At 38.1% G+C, this 20,187-nt stretch overlaps 1 protein-coding gene across 4 annotated transcripts in view; it reads left to right on the plus strand.

Annotated features, from left to right (window-relative positions):
- The window catches only part of TMCC3 (transmembrane and coiled-coil domain family 3), a 92,438-nt gene that overhangs the window by 66,015 nt on the left and 6,236 nt on the right, over nt 1-20,187 (plus strand). For 3 of the 4 annotated variants that reach the window (XM_017737996.1, XM_008636565.2, XM_017737997.1), the window contains exons 2-3: nt 15,832-16,730; nt 18,211-18,346. In XM_017737996.1, the coding sequence (XP_017593485.1) occupies nt 15,832-16,730; nt 18,211-18,346 (1,035 nt within the window). Of the gene's footprint in view, nt 1-669; nt 694-15,831; nt 16,731-18,210; nt 18,347-20,187 lie in introns of those variants that run through there. The other variant, XM_017737995.1, reaches the window with a different exon arrangement.

The raw sequence follows: 20,187 nt of genomic DNA on the forward strand, positions 1-20,187 counted from the left end.
ATCAGTTCTGACACAAGTTTCATACATTAGATAATCAAATATCACAATATTGTGATATTTTAGACATATGTCCTGGGGTGATGTAATGAAGCTGCTTTATTCCTTAACCATCCGCTCAATGCCCAAGGACGCTGTTTCTTTAGGATGGACCCGGGGGCCGGAGCCACGGGACCGAGTGTGGGGCAGTTCAACGGCTCAGCCCAACAGCTCAGGGGCTCGGGAAGGAGTGAGCGCTGTGCTGCTTTTGGGTTTCCTTTGTGTTCCAGCTAGCTGGGAAAAGGTTCTGTTGGGTTCTTTTTCTTGTTCTTTTTTCCCTTTCCTTCCCCTTGCCTCACTGCCTCCCTTCCCTCCTCTCCAGTCCGGGGAGCCTGTGGGGGCGGCCCCGGCTGGTCCGAGCCCACATGTCTGTTCCCTCTCCGGGAATTTGTTGTATTTTGAGGGGTTTTTTCTATCCTGTTCTACCCTGTTTTGTTCACGTGTTAATAAACAGTTTGGTTTCTTTTTCCCACTTCCACTCCTTGTGATCCATTTGTCTCACTGATGGAGGAAAAGGGGAGGAACACTCATTCCGGAATGGTTTCCTCCTGAAGTTTTGTCTCAAAAGCCAAGACAACATAGTAAGAACTTCTCTTATCTGTTACCTTATGTGACCCAGAAGCCATCTAGAGAATTTGAAAAAGCAGTGTTAAAATGGTACGAAATCTTTTTTATACCACATCATAAGTGTCTTTAGTTATTTACATGCTGTTAACCCTTAACCCCAGCTTTGCACTCTAAACAAGAAAGCATTCACAGCATTGTGCATGAATCTTTTTAGACCTGTATTGTGAAGTTAGTACCAGGAACTAAACATCACTTTTATCACACTAAAGGGAGTAAACCAGCTCTTCATTGATAAATAAATGACAAATCGCTGGTTTTACTAGTCTATTTTCAGTCTATTTTACTAGTCTATTTTTAATTACTTTTAGTAGTATTTTTAACTTTTGAATGTGCTCACGAGTTATTACATGGATATACTACACTACAGTGGTCCCAGTACCTGTGGCTATGTATCTGAAAATGAACATATATCTGGTTTTATTTTGATGAATCTTTGGCTTTCAGCTAGCAAACAGCCCTTACAGGCTTTTTCAATGCCTTATATCATATAGCTTTCAGACTATATGACTCTTGTCTAAATATTGTTAAGTTATGCAGAGGAACATAACACCTGGTGCATTTATTTCTGTACTGACCTTTATTTTTATAACACTCTTGTTAAAGCAATAAATGAACAAGAAAGATAGTAAAAAGCACGTAAAAAGCCTACAGACCAAATGGGATGAATAATGAAGTGCGTCACTTTATTCCATAAAGTTAAAATGTTGCAGTGTTTCCTGGTTAGTACCAGAAGCATACATAAGGACAGACTTAAAGTCTGAATTTGGAGAGCAAATTCGGTAAAAGATGTGATTCGCTCTTTCCATTGTGGGAGCTCAGAATTCCTTACAGTCATATTTGCATGGAAGGTTTTTGTCCAGTGCAAATCACTGCAATTCACTGAAGTTTCCCAAAGCCTTTAATAAATGTATGCACAGCTAAAGACTTCCTCTCTAGCTGAAATAGAGTAAAAGACATTCAGACCATTTTGAGTTGCTGAAAAGTTAGGTAATTTTGGTTTTAGCTTACCACCTGCTTTTTTTTCCTCCCCTCAAACTTTAGTTTTATTACAAATAGTGTTAAGTCTACTGGAGCTAATTTTTAAGATAAACTTCTGCCCAGTTTATGTGTTTCTTCTACTTGCTTACCTGCAGGCAGACTGCTTTGATTGCAACATATATACCAAGAGCTAGCAGGCATAAGCTAAAGTAGCTTTCTTTGCAGTTTGCATTTTAATTTCTTGGAGCGATTTGTGTGTTTCTCAAACCTGTCAAGTAACTGACTACAGAGAGTATTTGTCAGTCTGTTTCTTTAGGAAGAGAGTCTGGAAAATGATTTTTCAACATGTAACACAGTATAGAATGTTAACTCACTGTGTGTAATTAGACTAACATCATTTGGCGTAATCTCACAAAGGGCATGTTTTTGAGGGTTTAGTGATGGATATAGATCTTCATCTGTCTGTTGAGACCTCTAAAAATTTGATTTATTAATGGTACTTTATTTAGATTAAAATCATTCTAAGCATATCACCAAGAGAGATAAAGGGAAAAAATATTTAGACAGTTTTCTAATGCCTTGATCAAAATGAGCACTGTGGTTTGGGTTTTGCTTTGCTTTTCCACTGTCATGGAATGAGATCGCTTGTGTTGAATGTTAGGCTGTTTACAACAGGATGCTGGAGCCTGTAGCCAAGCATAGCTCCCTGCTCAGGTACAGAGCTCTGGCTCAGTGCAGAGCCAGTAACCATGGTTGTACTCCAAGGACAGCATGACTCTTATCTGCTTCCTTTCCCACTGAACTCTGCTTTGTTCCTTTTTATCTGTGCTGTGGCTATGGCTGAATATGGTAATATGTTTATAAGTCTTTTACACCAAACCATGTGATAAAGCATATCCTCACAACTGTCTGAATAGAAACTTAAGAGAGGGGAAAAAAGAATCAATTTAGAAAGTTCAAAGGAGAGGGAGGGAGGGAGGCAGGCAGGCAGACTAGGAGCAGAATATCGATTTCAGTTTCATTCTAATCAAATCATACTGGTGAATAGGCCTCTAACATCACCACAACTCTAAAAATAGAAAAATCTAATATGAGTTTAATATGTAGGAACTGGCATTAAGAGTAAATTGGCAACTAGCATTTATGTCTGTGCTTCTGAGAAACCCTGTACGTTTAGCTTGAACATAAGATTAACATATGCCATTTTCTGTTGATAATTTTTTTAAAACACTCTGAATTAAGATTACAAGCTGCTTTAAAAAGACCATCAGGTTTATTGTTGTAATTATTGTAATATTGTTGTATTATTGTGTAATAAAATTATATGGGGAACTTCTGTATCCTGCTTTAAATAGTTCTGTTGTGCTGCAATGGCAAAAGGACATGGGGAACAAACTTAGGTTGGGTAGCCTGTTGCTTCATACGAAAAATTTACAAGGAGATGAGAGCAACAGTTTGACCGTCGCAGTGGCTTGATAGAGGCTCTCCCAATTCCCTGTGGTTAGGTAAGAGAGGCAGTGGCTTTCAACAAGCTGAAAATAACTCCTGAAAATCCTTTGAAACATCTTCTGTTGTTTTCATACACTTGGCAGAGTAGTTGATGGGGGAGCTCTGTGATTCAGTTTGTGGGACATGTAAGTCATGGATGGTGAGCGTGTGACAACTCAACCAAGCAGAAAAGCAATAACCTGAGCTCCTGTTCTAGAAATGCTGCCCTGGTCTAGCTATTATGGATTACAGCTGTATAAGAATCTGAAGTACCTATGTGCTTAATGAAGTTTTTGTTAGATACGATATGAATAACTTCTGTTACCATCTCTGCTTGGACCATATAAGTAGCTTTAGGCTTTTTTATAGCACATGAAACTTGCCAGCAGTGCTGAAAGAGATTCTTGAGTAAAGCAGAGGTGTATATTAATACCTAACTTGAAGATGATGGGGTTTATCTTATGTATTTATAGCAATTTACTTACCCATCATTATGGATTTAATAATGGATGTTACTGAAGATGCAGAAAATTCCATTCTATTCTAATATTGTATTTTATTAATTAAGCAATGTTATCAGTTGTTGTGTCAAGTATCTGTTCAAATTGAAATGTATGGATTCCATAAAATCATGTGCTTACAATTCACAGTATTCAGAAAAAACATTCATTGTTTGCGTGATATCATAAAAAGCATCACTATTATTTTAAAAGAAAAACTGTTCTGGGATAGTCTCAAGAGCCTTATAGGAGACACATGAAATTAAGCTCTATTAGTGCACAGATTGGCAATTTCTGTAAATCCTGGCAATTTCCCTAGCAGGTAAAATATATCCCAGATAAAAAAACATGATCAAACTGATTTAAAATCAAAAGATGCAGTTGCTAATGTTAGTGGAGCAAAAGCAAAATGAGGAAAGATACAAGAAAGAAAAATGTACAAACTAAGAGTATGAAAAGCACATAACTGTTAATGTAGACACTATTTCTGTAGCAAGCTGTACATGTTTTTATTTATGTAAAGGTAACTGTACTACAATATTCTAATGACAATATTAAGGTTTCCTCTTCCAAAAAACCTCAGTGTTTTTTTGAGAAATGAGATGAACTGACAAGTTTTGTCTTTAGAGTCTAAATTGTGGCATCTGACCATATAAACATCTTGGAGAAGTAAACCACTCTGAACTTCAATCGTGTTTCAACAAATGTTATTTGAAGAATAATTTTATAATTTCCTGAGAGAAATTATCCCCATGAAACACTTTTAGTATTGCCCTATTCAATTAAATAAATTATCCCTGTGACACCATCACATCCTTTGGAGTGCTAGGATGAAACACCTAAGAAAATGATGCTGAGATCCAAATTACGTTGTGACTCTAAAAGCATTATGAAGGTTTTAATCCCCTCTGTCTTCCTAGGCAGAGTTTGAACAAAATCAAAAAACCTAAGGGGCCTGAATATGAAGGATATGAGTCTAAAACACTTATCCAAAGGCAAGAAAATGCAGTAGAAGCAATACAGGCTGCAAAGCCATCTTTGCTTGCGACTTTCTTATGTGAGTCTTACTGTTGCGGGTGCATTGTTGGTGTTGCCTTTTCAGCCCTGCTGTCTCCTGTGATAGGTCTTGACCAGACCTGTGCCAAATTGAATTCAATTTTGTATAAACATATTAATGAAACAAAGAAGTTACGTAAAGTTGATCTATAATATTTTATATGTCCTCTCAATTACAGCAGATACCAGGTTAAGATAAGCAGGTTTCATTTTCCTGCATTAAATTACTTTTATATTAGCAACATGGTTTTAACAGATTAAGAAATATCAAATTGAAAACAATTTTTCCTACTGAATCTATTATGTTCTAAGCAATTTAATGTGCTGTGCAACTGTGCAGTTTCTGAGCACTTGCCGTTAGCCTGCTAAACAAAGTCACTACTGTTTCTTGCCTGTGCTTCTCAACTTGCAGTCCTGCATTTGAGAATGGTTTTTGTGTTGGATGGCAGAGAGAAAGGAGCGGGGGTTTTGTTTGGTTTTGGATTGGTTTATTTATTTAGTTTATAAGCACTGAATTTATGACTAAAATTTTATGCATAATAGACATTCTCCTGGGTATTTACACTATGTGAGGAGATATTCACCAAATGTGCCCTGTAGTTAAGAGTAGAGGGCAGTGAGCTTTGTAATGAGCTTTTAGAATCAGCCGGATTTCCTTCTGCTGGAGTTCATTCTACCCTTGACATTTTAGTTCTGGCAAAACAGAAATAAATGTAATTTCAGTTTGCAAACATCTCTTAGGGGAAAAGTCTGCTTTCACTTGCTAGTACTACCATGGCAAAACATGGTTGCTACACAGGCGTCTTCAAAATGATATCAGAGGATTTGTGCCATACTGTAAAAATTTAGTGAATCCTCATTAAAGGCAGTTGTTCAAAAATAGTTTTTCTTTATCCGTAAAACTTTAAAAAATTTAGCACTTTTGTCACGAGTAATATGGTGACATAAGAATAATAATTCAACCTAGTTTATTTTCCAAAATCATCTGCATTGCATTCTCTAAGTAATTCAGTTTAATAAAACTCACTAATTGAGGAAGTGTGTTCTCAGAATAGGAATATTTTTAAAACCAGATAAAATTTTTACTCTAGGGTTTTGTTTCTCGCTAATTGGGTGAATGGTGAATGTGATTGGTTTTTTTCTCAGTTAGACAAGCCTTTTGCATTTTGGGTTTTTTATTAATAGATGTTAATTTACTAATGGAACTTCTCTACAACAGAGTTTCTTGTATGGGTTGAGATGTTTGTGTGATGTGTATTAGTATTTGAAGTGTATGGTGTATACAAAAATTTGAAAGGAAAAATGGAGTTTAAAGGTGACTCATGACTATTTACAAATAGTGGGTTATTTTAACTCTGTAAAATTGATACAGCAGTCTTAGCTGAACTTTGTTCCGAGAGAATAGACTGACAGAAAGTTTCTTACACTTTTTTAAAAGATGAACCTCCAACCTCTTATAGGCGTGATTCATGCTAGTACCAGCTCATAACATTTAAAAAGATTGTATGAGAAACTTCAACATCGTGTGCAGACACAGAACATGTTTCTAGAGGGTGCACAAAGCATTTTCTGAAGTACTACTTTGATGGATTGTTATAATGTGCACGTGGAGCCTCTTTAAAGAGGAGGATTCAGGGACATATGCTTGTAGAGACACACTCATCTTCATAAAGTGTTCTCTTTGGGTCTTTTTACTGGAAAAGTTATCTTTTTTGTGAATTCAGATTTGATTGTAACTGAGTTGATTGTTAGGGTGTAACCTTAAAATACCATGCCAAGAGCAGGTTCTCCAAAGGTGCACAGCAGCTGAAACACTGCATGGATATGAGATTTTCTGTGGACTACTACTCACTTATAATAACAATAACTTTATGTATATTTTACAAAATAGTTTTTAAAGCATATCTTTATGCATGTATATCTATATAAATAACAAGATAGCAAATATACAAATAATATTTGAAGACTTCCTCCACAACAAGGAGAACTGTGGATCTGTTAATAAATGGAAAGCATCCCTTGTGACCCACTTCAGTGGCATAGTCACAGCAGCAGAAAATGTTTCTGCTTTTCAAAACAATGTTATTTATATTAACTTGGGGGAACAACATTTCATTTTCTTCCAAGAGGAAGATATGGAAAAAGTACTACCTGAGCAGGATACTGTGGTTCTGTTGCCTAATGCTTTGTATTGCTCCTTCAGTGAAAAGAAAGAAAAATATTTTTGCTACTTTAAAAATAAATTTAAATAAGAAAATACTTTAAAGTTGTGCTGTTGTGGTCCACAGGAAGTTAAATCCATTAACTCTGCAAAGAATTCTGGTTCTTAATGCACTACAGTTAGGATGTTTTCTCCAGAGTTAAGTCAGGACAGTGTTAACAGTTGTGTATAGTGGCTTAAAATACCATTATTGCAGCAGTGGTTTTGAATAACAAATGACCTGCATAATATGCATCAAATTTTAATTGTCTTTATTTTGCCCAGTGAAATAAGGGGTTTTTAAATAAAACTAGTCTTTTAAATAAAAATTTTCATCTCTCTTTTCTGGACTTCTTTCTTCTCTTTTTGTTTTTTTAGGGATTTTTTTGTTTCTTTCAATTTGTGTTGATCATGAAGTATGGCCAAATTTTTTGATTTTTGGTGGCTCAGTCTTCATGCAGTTCTCTGCCTTTGGGATTATTTGTGGTTTGGTTACAAATACAAGCCTTGGATATCAGGTGTGGAGCAAAAACATGCACTTATATGTGTAATGTGGAAAATAGTGAAAGTGTACTTGTGAATATAAGTAATGAAGGTTTGATAAAATAAAGTTGCATTGCGTTATGGTGGAGAGGTAAATAAGCTGCTTAGTCGTGTAATGTAGTAAAGCAGACCCTATCTTTTGATTAAACCTTTATATAAAAAACTGAACTAAAACTCCGGGGTATAGGCAGAACTGCTGATGTAACAGACATGTGTTTTTGAGACTTGACTTTATCAGCCCAGCATAGAGAGATGCAGGGCAGGGGGGAAGGAAGAAGCAAGCAGGCTCCTTTAAGTAAGCAACTCAGTTCACGTAGAGGACAAGATGTGATTGTTTATATGCTCAGGATGTGCTGCTGCAGCATTAACGCAAATGAAAAGATCCTATGCCTGATGGACCTATTGTTCTCATTTATAAACAGAAGTTTTGCGATGGTTTAAACAAACAAAATCCCCAAGTCTTGAGTCTTTTGCCTGTGATGGCCAGTCTATACAGATTTAGAGTGTTTTGTCTCTCAGTGGTAGTACTTTCAAAATTCCCTGCTACTGTAAAGCCTTAATGTTCCTGTTACAAAATAGGTTTTTTGTAATGTTGCCAGTTCAAAGCAATAAAAAGTCATGAATTAGACTAAAATCAGCATTGATCTGTGGGGTTGATTTTTGTAGGTCTGTAAATGACATATTTAAAATTTCCTTAAAGTTGTCTTTGTTTTGGGGCAATGAGGACTTGGTTGGTTGTTTACTATTAAGGTAGATGTGAGAATTATTTCTCTGTAACTGAGGGCAACAAACGTCATAGTATTTCCTGGAATTCTCTTCTATGATTGTTCAGTTCCAGGAGCTGGGATTTCAGAAAATGCTTAGATTATCTGAATAGCAATGAAATTAAGAGTTGACTGTGAAACAGAAAGAAGAAGGTGGAGGGAGAAGGTGACCTGCTGCACCTTTATCATTGTGGAATAGTTTGTGATGAGAAGTTAGACAATGCAGTGATATTAAGGAAAGCACACTCTAAGTCACAAATGGTGAGAGATCAGAAGCATATGCTGTAACTATGAGAAGTGATTAGTCATAGCAGGTATGTGGCTGGCTTTTTATCAAATTCTCATTCATGGAGAAGGATTTAGTAATTGAAAATGTGTAGCAGGCTGACTTTTCACAGAATGTTTCACAGTAGTCTGGAAAATTTCATTATTGCCATCTATTCAGACATCTTTAGAAAAAGAAAGCTTATTACTGAATGGGAGGGGAAGAAAAATTCGTAAAAGCTGGGAAGGGGGAAGGGAGAGCACTTATTAGAAACACTAAAAGGAAGCTGAACAATTAATCTAGAAGGGATACAGAATGCCTGGCATCACTCTTCAAAAATATGTCGCCCTCCCCCCGCCCCCCCCCACTGTTTCATAGTGGTGGTACCTTGAGGGATTTGTGTCAGGGGAAGCTCTCCTTCACAGGGAGTAGGAGTGCAGGCCTCTCATAAGCACTGCTCAGTGGAACCACCCATTTAGCACCTGGGGCTCCTAAGCGTTTCCTTACGCGGCTGTGTAAACCTGAGACAGAAGGAACGTGCACGTAAGTTACATTTATTTTGATTTGAGTTAGGAGAAGGTATTTCATTGACTTGTTTTTAATTAATGGTGCTTATCTAAAGAGGAGGACTGATCTGAAGCAAAATAGTTTACCAAGGGGTGTGGAATCCACCTTTTGCCTGCTTAAGAAACGTAAGCATAGTAAATGCAAGTATCGGTTCATCACTGTATTTTTTTCCCTAGCCAGGACAGTGATTTTTATTCTTTTTTCTTCACATGACAGCTGGACAGTGAATGGAAAGTAACTTGCTTACTTTTATAGAGGCATGCTGTTTTCAGTTTTCAGTGTGTAGGCACAGAAGTTGTTTGTATTGGAACCAGTTTGCTTATGTCAGTTTTGTGCTGCTGAAAAACTTGGAACAGGACTGAGTGTGAGTTGTGACACCAGAGACTTTTCAGTGGATGTTCTTGGGTTTTGAAGGAGGTGTTACCAGTGAAGCAGAAAACTGCCTCTTCCCCCCCTTGTTCTCTTCTCCCATTGGTCTAATCTGAAATAATACCGTATCTAAATACTTATTTACACATAAGCTGTGACCTAGAAAATTTGGCCTTTGTTCAGTCCTTTAAACAGAAATTAGAGAAAAGGTTACTTCTGGGATACTTCTGGTTTGAACTGAGTATGTCTGTAGGATTTGAGGCAAATCAACGTTTGTGTGAACTTTACTGTTTGTGTCACAGGTCACATGGCTATTTGGCCTTGACCAGGTTAGACCAAGAGAATAAAAGCTGTCTTTCTAGTCACACCAGAACTTCAGTGCATGTGCCTTCTTTGCAAATGCTTTCTATAGAGTTTGTTTTATAAAAGCGATTTTCAACTTTGGGTGGTTTTTTTAATCTTGGGTTTTTTTTTTTTCACCTAAACTAAAATTGCAAGTACATGTGCCTCTTTCTTGACTGTGCTTGCAGTCTCAACTCTGTGGTGCTAATGAATTAAAATGGAGGGAAAGATTGGTGTTCAAACGGACCCTCAGAAGGACTGGATTCAACATATGAATTTTTATAATTACCAGATCATGTTGGCATAGTGCAGAAAATTTGCAAAAGGATTCAAATCTCTACAGCCTACTCTGCCCGTGTATGATGCCTTTCTCATGGGATGGCCTTGAAGTTTCCCAGCCTTTGGATATTGAAGAGCAGATACCTGCCAAAGGGTATCTGGGATTATCTTTGACTCCTACCTGGAATAAACACCAAACATGTGTTAGTGAGATGCCTTACAGCTTCAATGTTTTTTTGAGGGGAGGTGGGGAGTTAACAGGTAATAGAAAAATTGTTGATGGTAGAAGAAACATGTTCAGTTATTTGAATACATCAGCATTTGCCAGGTGGTCTCAGACAAATCACCCAGGATCTTCCATTACCCCAGTAAAAAGTAGAAACAAGGTTTGCTGACTCCCTCCATTCCTATATACTCTGAACCCTCTGCATGATTATTAGCATGATATTCTGAGTGTAGGTACTTCTAGATATTATTATTAAGTAGCTTTGTAAAAAAAACATGAGCAGAAGGTGTTTTGCTGTAACATACTGTACAAAAACATTGGGGGCTGATTTTACATAACTTAAAATGTTTTATGATGATTTAGCTCTATTTTAAGACTTCCATGAAGAATTCTTATGTGGATTTTAGAAGGAACAGTGAACTTGAAAGAGATGGTAAAACTCTCTCCCCAAATACATTTCTGCTTTGGAATATACTGAGAACATATTAAAACCCCCTCTGCATGCTCTTTCACACATTGGAACACCTGTGTTTCTGGCATATGCATATTTCTTGATAAGAAGAGAATTGCTCCTGATGATGTTTGTTCTTATTGCCAAATTCTAAAAGCTTTAAAGCTGCCTAAATCCTATTTTGTATGCTCCTTATGGGATTCTGTTCCGAAGCATTCATCAGAAACTCTTTCAAGATAGACTTAAATTGTCATCATAAGCTTTTATTTAGCTTGCACAGCTATGACTGGTGGTGGTAATGAGGTTGTTCAGAGGAAAAAAAAAGGAAACACCTGTAAACTGAGCCTATTTAAATAAGATCATTTTGTGTCTTCATGGTTTGTTTCTGTTAGTGAGGCAACCCAAAGGTGTGGGCTTTCTGGAACCTGATGCATATATATGCATCTGTCTCATAAATGCTTTTATTTCTCTATGCTTTTTAAAGGTAGTTTTTAAAAGAGCATAAAAGAAATTTATGACCTAAAGAGTAGAGTTCAATTTGATACCTAAATATAGGTGGCTTATTATCACTTGTTAAGTGGAGAGCCATTGACAGTCAGTGGAATACAGGAAGTAATTCATATGAGCAGCCATGGGATGTAGATTGCACTAGGGTGGGCTGCATGCTCTTTGTGCTCTATTCACTATGGATTATTTCTCCCAGATGGATCCCACCCAGGATCTTTGGGGAAGAAATAACCTTCTAGGCCTGTTTATATTTTCCAGCCAGAGGATACACTGGCCAACATCTACAGGCCATTAAGTATGATATTCTCACCTGTTCAGCAGATCCTCTCCGTATGGAATCCCTTTCCAACAGTTTTACTTGTGGCGTTGGGGCACATGGGTCCTTTTGTGCTCTGGGTTCCTTGATAGCATGGCCTACAATTCTTACCTTCATTCTGCTTTTGCAGACAGTAAATGAAGAAACATGTGCATCATTATGATGCCAATGAAATCCCTATCCTTGCTTCTGTGATTGGGTTTTCAAATCACTCTTGTGCCTTGAATGCTTCTTTATGACTGGCAGGCTGCCTATTACCCAGCCCTCCACTTTACATGTAAGACAAAGTAAACCTGACAATTCACATGCAGTGAAGGGTTCCTAGCAGTGCACCTGTGTTCATTGCACCAAGTAGTGATTGTGCTGTCCCTTTTGAAGCTCTGGACTTCGGCTTGGGATGGATTGCGTGAATAGCATGGTCGTGCAGCCGGAGATCTGCTTGGCTCCTTGGAAAAAGGGGGGTTGAGGCTTTATCTTTGAGAGTTACCTATCTAGTCATCTGTGGGGCTGATGCAGGCAGAGAGCCTGAATTGCTTTACTCCTAAATCACTGTTCTTAAAAGCTCGTATTTCAGCAGCACAAACATTACCATTAGTTCTCAACGGGCTTGTAGCAAAGAGCTTATGCGAACTGCTCCATAAAGTGCAGTGGACTCTCTCCAAGCCCCAGATTTCTTTTTTCAGGCTAACATCAGCTATGGCTATCCCAGTACCATATGAAAATTGGTTTTTTTCCCCTTTTTTTTCCTAGAAGACAGATCAAGGGCCTGTCTCCAGTATTTCCTCAGACTGTGAGCTAGTGCTTTGTCTTCCTGGTGGTACCACATGTCTTAGCACTGCTGCTTCTCATCTACTGCTAATGTCCAGCCCCCTATTAATTACCATTATAGGAGAGATGTATGATGATTGTTTTTTCTTAAAGTGCTTCTCACTTTCAAAAAGATGGCTGATCCATTTTAACTATTGGGGCTGCTACTGTATGTAAATAAATTTTTGTTTTGGCAACCACAATGGAAATCTTAAAAAAATAAAATAAAAACCAATCTCTCAACAACTTCATTATTATTAACAGCTTGGTGGCCCTGTCAGATGCTGGTGACCCAGGAGTCACAAAAGGAACAATGGCACAGATGGCATTCATCATTTCTTCCCATAGCATAGCTGGAAGAGCACTCGCACAGTTTGAAGGAGATGTGCATTGTCTCCTGCACTGGGAGGATTTCAGCCTGCATCCCAGGAGAGGGCACTAGTCCCTGCAGGGATGAGGAAGCATCTCAGACTCCTACTGGCAGTCTTGTGCCCACTATAAAGAACAAGGCATTCGATGCAGCAGGAAGTGAAGCTAATTCTTCTCATCACAAGATGAGGCTTGCAGCAAGAAGGATTTGGAGCAGGATCTGAAGATGGACGTCTGATGTCTTGGGGTAGCGTTAATGCTGATCTATAAAGCAATCACAAATGGATCTTTGCAAGTCTGTTCTACCTCATCAAGGTAGAAGAAAGTTGACAGGCCACTTGTCTAGAGATACCTGATGCCTCCACTGTCTGCTTGCTTCTGATTTAAAATAACCAAACCAAAAACTCCCCCAAAACCCTAAACCTCACAAAACCCACCCAACCAATCCCCCACCAAAAAAAGAGATAACTCCACCCCACTCCGCTCCACACCCCCGCCTCCCCAACAAAAAGGTGTGTTACATCAGCAGAGGATTTCAAGAACCTCTATTGCTTGACCCAGCCTTGCAGCATGATGGCAGAGGACACCTGCCATTTTGTCCAAATACAATCAGACAGAAAAATATGTTGGATATGACTCTTTTGTACCCTTAGTGAGCTCTCAATCCAGTAAGTAAAAAACCCTACTGCTAGCAGTGCTTTGGGAATTTTAAACACAATTCTTTTCTAAACTTCACTGAATTTGAACGGACTCTGTGATTGGTTTTACTCACGACAGGAGCAGATTTGCCACACACTAACAGATTTCCTCATGTCCAAAGGCATGGCAGCATTCAGCAGATGTATTCCTTCAATGCTATTGTTCTTTTTATCTCTATTGCTGTTGTGACCTTGAAGTTTCAGGAAAGCAGAAACACAATTCTTTTCTAAACTTTACTGAATTTGAATGGACTCTGTGATTGGTTTTACTCACGACAGGAGCAGATTTGCCACACACTAACAGATTTCCTCATGTCCAAAGGCATGGCAGCATTCAGCAGATGTATTCCTTCAATGCTATTGTTCTTTTTATCTCTATTGCTGTTGTGACCTTGAAGTTTCAGGAAAGCAGAGAAGGCTGACCAATAGAGAGTCCAGTGAGGGAGAGGACATAAGGGAGAAGGGATCTGGTTTGGGCTTGTATCCAATTATTACAATACATTTTTAGACTATTTTTTACTAAGGAAGTAAACACTTACTGCTGTGTAAAGGTTAGATATAGACCCACCCATTCTTGGAAGTTATGTACAGCTTGTCCTGAGTGACATCAGTTATGGATTTGTTTTGTGTGTGTATACAATTCTGTGACTAATTACAGTATAAGTTTGTGCCAAAGCTAATTTAAAAATGTTTTAGGTTGTTTCAAGAAACTCTTGTTTTATACTGAGCATTTGGAGAGGACCTAATGGAGAAGAGATCTGGTTTGGGCTTGTATCCAATTATTACAATACATTTTTAGACTATTTTCTATAAGGAAAATAATGTAAAGTAGTAGAGATGATCCGTCTCTGAGATGGTCAGATCCAGATTTACAGGTGCATTACCCGCTCTGTGATTATATCCCAAAATGGTAAGACAGAGTAGTTCTCCTGATCAAGCTGTGCACGATGCAGGTTATTAACAGTAGGACACCTTATCTGATTACTGAGCTTGTATTTTAAGGACAATACAAGAATCCTTGAGCGAATTTCCAGGAAACCTCTCAAAACTGTACAAGGATGGGAAAACAAACCTTACAACAATACTTAATGATGGGCTTATGGTTTTTTACTCAAGAAAAAGATTAAATGGTAATCACTGGACATGTACACATAAGTCTGGCTGCATGATCTTCAGTACTATACATAATAATAAACACTGTAGTTGGAAATCAAACTTTTAACATAGTATCTCAAACAAACAAAGAGTAGTTAAAGCATTTCACAAATGCATCTCTAAGAGATACTTTAATATAGCTTCTGCCTTGTCTCTGCAATGGTCTTGCCTGAGCAACTGTATTGGTTCCCTCTGGTATTAAAGCTCTGAAAACCTGTTATGTCTAGAGCAATTGTTAAGCAGTCTCTACAGACATGCCATTGTGGCAGCTGCAAAGAAATGCACTTTCTTTGTCACACAGACTAAACCAAGATAATAGGGGTGAAGCTATTTTGTTTAGATCATTCTTCTCGTGCCTCCCCCATAACTTTGACTTTATATAAGGAAACACTTTTTAATGTTTTGTATCAGACTATCTTGCCCTTCTGTTGCGAAAGATGAATGATCTGTTGCATGTCAGTGTTATGACTGAATTGCCTAATGGTTTATGTTGTGCTTCCAGAGAGCATTTAAGGTGTACAGATCCTATACTTGACTGAATGCAGTTTTCTCTCCTGAGTTTCTTTCTGTAAATCCCACTCAGTGAACTGCCTATTAAAACAGAGTTAGCACAGCAGATCAAGTTGCTGAGCACCTTCATCAAGCTGGAAAGTCAAATACAGGCCAGTTCTTTCTCTATGCTCTCTGCTTTAAAAAACAGCGGTTGCTTCCAGTTTGCAGCATACACTAAATTTCCAAGAGCCTTCAGCTAGTTTTGCAAAAACCTTGAATTGTGGGAGGAATTTGAATGGGATGTATCAAAAAAGGCATTAAACCTGGGAAAATATACTGAACAGTATAGCACTGCTGTAGAGGGAAAAATCTGCTTACATCTCCATTGATGTTTGACCACTTCTAAGAGAAAAAACTGAGTGATTATCAGCCATGGTCTCTTTGAAACTCTTAATAATAAACATATTTAGGAACATTTTTTAACTAGGTGTTATTTTGTGGAAAACTGTAAGGGATTTTGAAAAGCTAACTTCTGAAAAGTATACTTGAATAATTTTCTCTCTAATTCATCTTGACTGTATTTTAAGAGAGACAAGCAATTCCTCAGACTGTTTATTACCCTGGGGAAGTCAAGAAAATTGCTGCTTAATTTCAAAGAAAAGTTTATTATGCTTTGCTAACATAAGCTACTTTATACTGTGTACTTGATGTAATTATATCTGGAAAAAGAAACTGGATGTTTGATTTTAAAAAATAGAATTCAAATTCCATTTACCTCATTTTTTTTTCTCTCAAGGTGGAAAGACATGACATGAATACCCTGAGTTTACCACTTAACATCCGCCGTGGAGGTTCTGATACCAACCTGAATTTTGACGTACCAGATGGGGTCCTAGAGTTTCACAAAGTCAAACTCAATGCAGATAGCTTGAAACAGAAAATCCTCAAGGTTACAGAGCAAATCAAGGTTGAACAAACAGCTCGAGATGGAAACGTGGCTGAGTATTTGAAACTGGTAAACAGTGCAGACAAGCAACAGGCTGGGCGCATTAAGCAAGTCTTTGAGAAAAAGAACCAGAAATCTGCCCACTCCATTGCCCAGCTGCAGAAGAAATTGGAACAGTATCACAAAAAGCTCAAGGATATTGAACAAAATGGATCTTCCAAAGCTACCAAGGATACTTCCAAAGATAACTTGAAAGATGTTCAACATGGAAAGTCTCGTACCACTGGGCACGGAACAGAGAGCAGCAAGTCGGGTGTGCCGGGTGTATCTTTGACACCACCTGTCTTTGTTTTCAGCAAGTCTAGAGAGTTTGCCAACCTGATCCGAAACAAATTTGGTAGTGCAGACAACATTGCTCATCTCAAAAATACCTTGGATGAATTTCGGCCAGAAACAAGTTCTAGAACCTATGGGGGTAGTGCCACCATTGTTGCCAAACCAAAATATGTCAGTGATGATGAATGCTCAAGTGGGACCTCTGGATCAGCAGATAGCAATGGGAATACTTCCTTTAGTCCTGCTGTGGCAAGTACCCTGGACAGCCAAGGAAAGCTTTCCATGATTTTGGAGGAACTAAGGGAAATCAAGGAGACACAGTCCCAATTAGCTGATGATATTGAGAATTTAAAAACCCAATTTAAAAGAGATTATGGCTTTATTTCTCAGATGCTACAAGAAGAAAGATATAGGTATTTTATTTTAACTGTTCTCTTGAAATGACTTTTGAATGGGTATAGAAACTATTTGGAAAGTGTAAATGTGTGTGTGTGTGAGCGAGAGATTTCAGAAGCATGAGGAAAAATAAATTCCAATCAATGTCTGGTACCAACATGTTTAATTCCTTCCAATGACTGAAAATAGAATACACATAGAATATTAATATTTCCTATCATATAGTTAGTGTCCTTTGCCTTTTGTCAAAGGCTAATCAGAAAACTCTCTCCTCTGTCACACTTTTTATGTGAATTGTGTGAATACTGCATATAGGAAACGCCAATGGTTTTGTAACTGCTGGAAGGGTTCTCATCTAATGTGACTCGAAAAAGCTAATCAGTCTGTGGTGTAGCAGAACTGACTTACAGCTGATAAGTATACCCTTGACTCCTGAGTACCTTGTTCAAATACTTCTCACACACATTGCTACCTTGTGGATGCAATGTCACCTTCTGCCCTGGTGTAACACACAGCTGTGAGATGTAGTTTTAAGTGCCGTAGCACAACTTCATCTTGCATTTGTTACTTGACAATTAATTCCTTTATCCTCCACTGTGAGAGGTGGACAATATGTTCTACAGAGGGCTTGCACCTGCTGTACCTATATCCCATTTTTCCTATGGCTTGTTAAAGTGACAGTCGATTCTTCAAGTCTTTACCTATGCCAGTGGGAAAAATCTCTGTATGAAGGGCAATATTTTATGTTTCCCTTGCTATAGTTCTTGAAAAATGGGAAAGGCTTGATACTGCGTGGTAATATAGGGAGGAAAGAACAATGGCCTACTGAGCTCATGACGTGGTTTCAGGAGAAGGCAGAGTAGCCTTTTCTGACAGCTCACTGCCAGTAAAATTTCAAGCCTCCTGCCACCCATTTCTAGACAATTTTGCCTCCATCATTTTTGTGCTGGCTGCAGTGTTTGCCTGTTTGTGTGTTAAATCAAGTGACAAACTCACCCAAAAAATTCTAGTTTCCTGATGATTGACTTGAACTGGTTTATCATGCAGAAGCATGCCAGAACAGACTGTACACAAATGGCAGAACCTTGCAGTTGTATTTGAGAGAGAACATATTTTTCCTGTCATTACTGGCGAGCTATTAACTGGCTCAAACTTACTTATGAAACCATATCTTCTTGTCTAAATGAAGAGTGAAAAATGTGAGTTGGATATCCTTAGGCACTGTTTATAGTTCATATAATTTGCCAATGATGTAAAAATATTTGCTTTTTAACACCTACTGCCAGCAAGAAATAGTCAAAAAAGGCTTTCAGATTGCTAAATAAATGTTTATGGAAAGTTTGCAGAGTTTTTACTGATTTCTGTATGTGCTTTGTAATGCCAGTCAGATGAAATCATCGTACACTGAGAAATTACCTTTTAAAATGTGCAGTTGTTTTCATAATTTGGCATTACTTGAAAAGAAGGCACTAAATTTAGACTTCTTTTCCTAATAAGATACGAAAGATTGGAAGACCAGTTAAATGACCTCACTGACCTTCATCAACATGAGACAGCAAACTTGAAACAAGAGCTAGCCAGCATAGAGGAGAAAGTGGCGTATCAGGCCTACGAGCGATCACGAGATGTTCAGGTACTTACTTTCCTTATCATGAACTTCTAACATTTCATAGCAGTCTTGTGCTATGAAACACTTGCATCTTTCTACATCTTTTTAAATAAGGAACACGGGGAAAGATTTAAGCCCATGTTTTGTCTGTTTTAAGGTGAAAACCCAGCACATTGAATCAGTGACAGTCTCCATTTGTTTCTCTGGATTCAGGATTTTTTCTGCTGGAACTGATGATGTAGCCTAGGCAGACTTGAAGAATGGTTGAAGAATGGCCTGGTTTAATTTCTTTCACAGAAGAGGAAGGAATTGAGTCTCCTTGTATTGTGTAACACAACACTTCTGACAATGTCCTGACTCAAACTTCTTGCTCAGACTTCTCCAATATGTAGTTTCATCACTGGCAAGGTTTATTATAAATTGAACTTAGGGTAAAACGTAAGAGAGCTGATTTATAAATAGACTTGTAGATTTGCCAGTTATAATTAAAGAGTTTTAAGCCATGGTCACAATAACCTCTATAATCAAAGCTGTGGGGTGTGTTCACCTTAGTGATCAGTTGTAGTCATGTCTGACTTCAATCAAAAGCCAGTAATAATGTCTACAAGTATATCCTGACAGCATGTAGTTACGTAGATACTCGAATATTTATATATACACACTTATATAATGTATAATATTTCTACTCAAAGTCTGAGCAAGTGGTGAAAAAACTATTAATGAACAACTGAGGAATGCTTAAAGACTGTCATCGTATTACTTCAGATGGTAAAAGAACCTAAGACCTGACCTGTATACACCTGTGCTCACATTTCTAAACATAGAGAGTGCAGGCAGCAGGATGATCACAGTTTCCTAAATGTTGTGAGTTAGGAAGCTCCTAAGAACAGAGTGGGAAAGGGATGATACTGAATCTAAGCATTTCATAGGTTTCTTTGTAGGTTTAAAGAAGAGAGGTCTCTCACAGATTTAAAGAAAAGAGGACTCCTTTCTGTGAAGGCATCTTGAGGATGTAAAAACATAATGAAACCTGAATTGTCCAACAGAAGGACTGTGAAAAATATTTCCTAACTCATTAGCAGAATCCTGGAGGGGTGTCAGAGACTTCTAATTGAACTGCTGTGTTGATACAACCTTGTTTCTTTTATCTCTGTACAGTTGGGCCTGTTTAAGCCTATCTCTTTGGGGGTTTGGAAAACTAGCTAAAATAGAGTAAAAGAATTTAAGCCATGGATATTTTGAGTAACAGCCTGACTCTGTCACTAAAGGATGTGCAGATCATTTTAAGGACATGTTCAGTCTCTCAATGCAGAGCTGCAGGTATCAGACTTTTGCAGCTGGACTTTCTCTAAAGCACCACGAGACAATTTGAGGATAACTTACAGTCAGAGTGGGAGAAGGACCAGGAAAGTTCATTAGTGTGTAGTGGAGAACATGTCTGAACCATAACAGACTTCATGTCACCCATTAAGAACAATTCTATATTGTTACTAATTCCTAGAGCAGTGAAAGGAAGCAGTCTTGTGTAAGGCACTGTGCCCTATTCTCTGTGGGGCCTTGGTGCCTGGCCAGTCACTTGGTAAGCCAGTTCAACTTGCTGAAACAACGAAGAACTGACCCAGCAAGGGAAAGCTGATAACTCTCTGGGTGTTTATATACAGAGGTTTGGTTTGAAACAGCTTACTGTGTGATCAGGTGAACAACCCTGCTAGTGCAAGGAAAATATCTGGAGTTTGAGAGTGGGGAAGAAAGTCAGGATGCTGGAGCATTGGTTTTCCTTGTCACACAGTGGTGAAAGATTATGTCAAGTTGATCAATCTCATGAAATTATAGCTTTGCACCATGTTACGCAGTTGTGCCCAAAT

The sequence above is a fragment of the Corvus brachyrhynchos genome, unplaced genomic scaffold (assembly GCF_000691975.1).
Source record: "Corvus brachyrhynchos isolate BGI_N302 unplaced genomic scaffold, ASM69197v1 scaffold56, whole genome shotgun sequence".
Taxonomy (NCBI): domain Eukaryota; kingdom Metazoa; phylum Chordata; class Aves; order Passeriformes; family Corvidae; genus Corvus; species Corvus brachyrhynchos.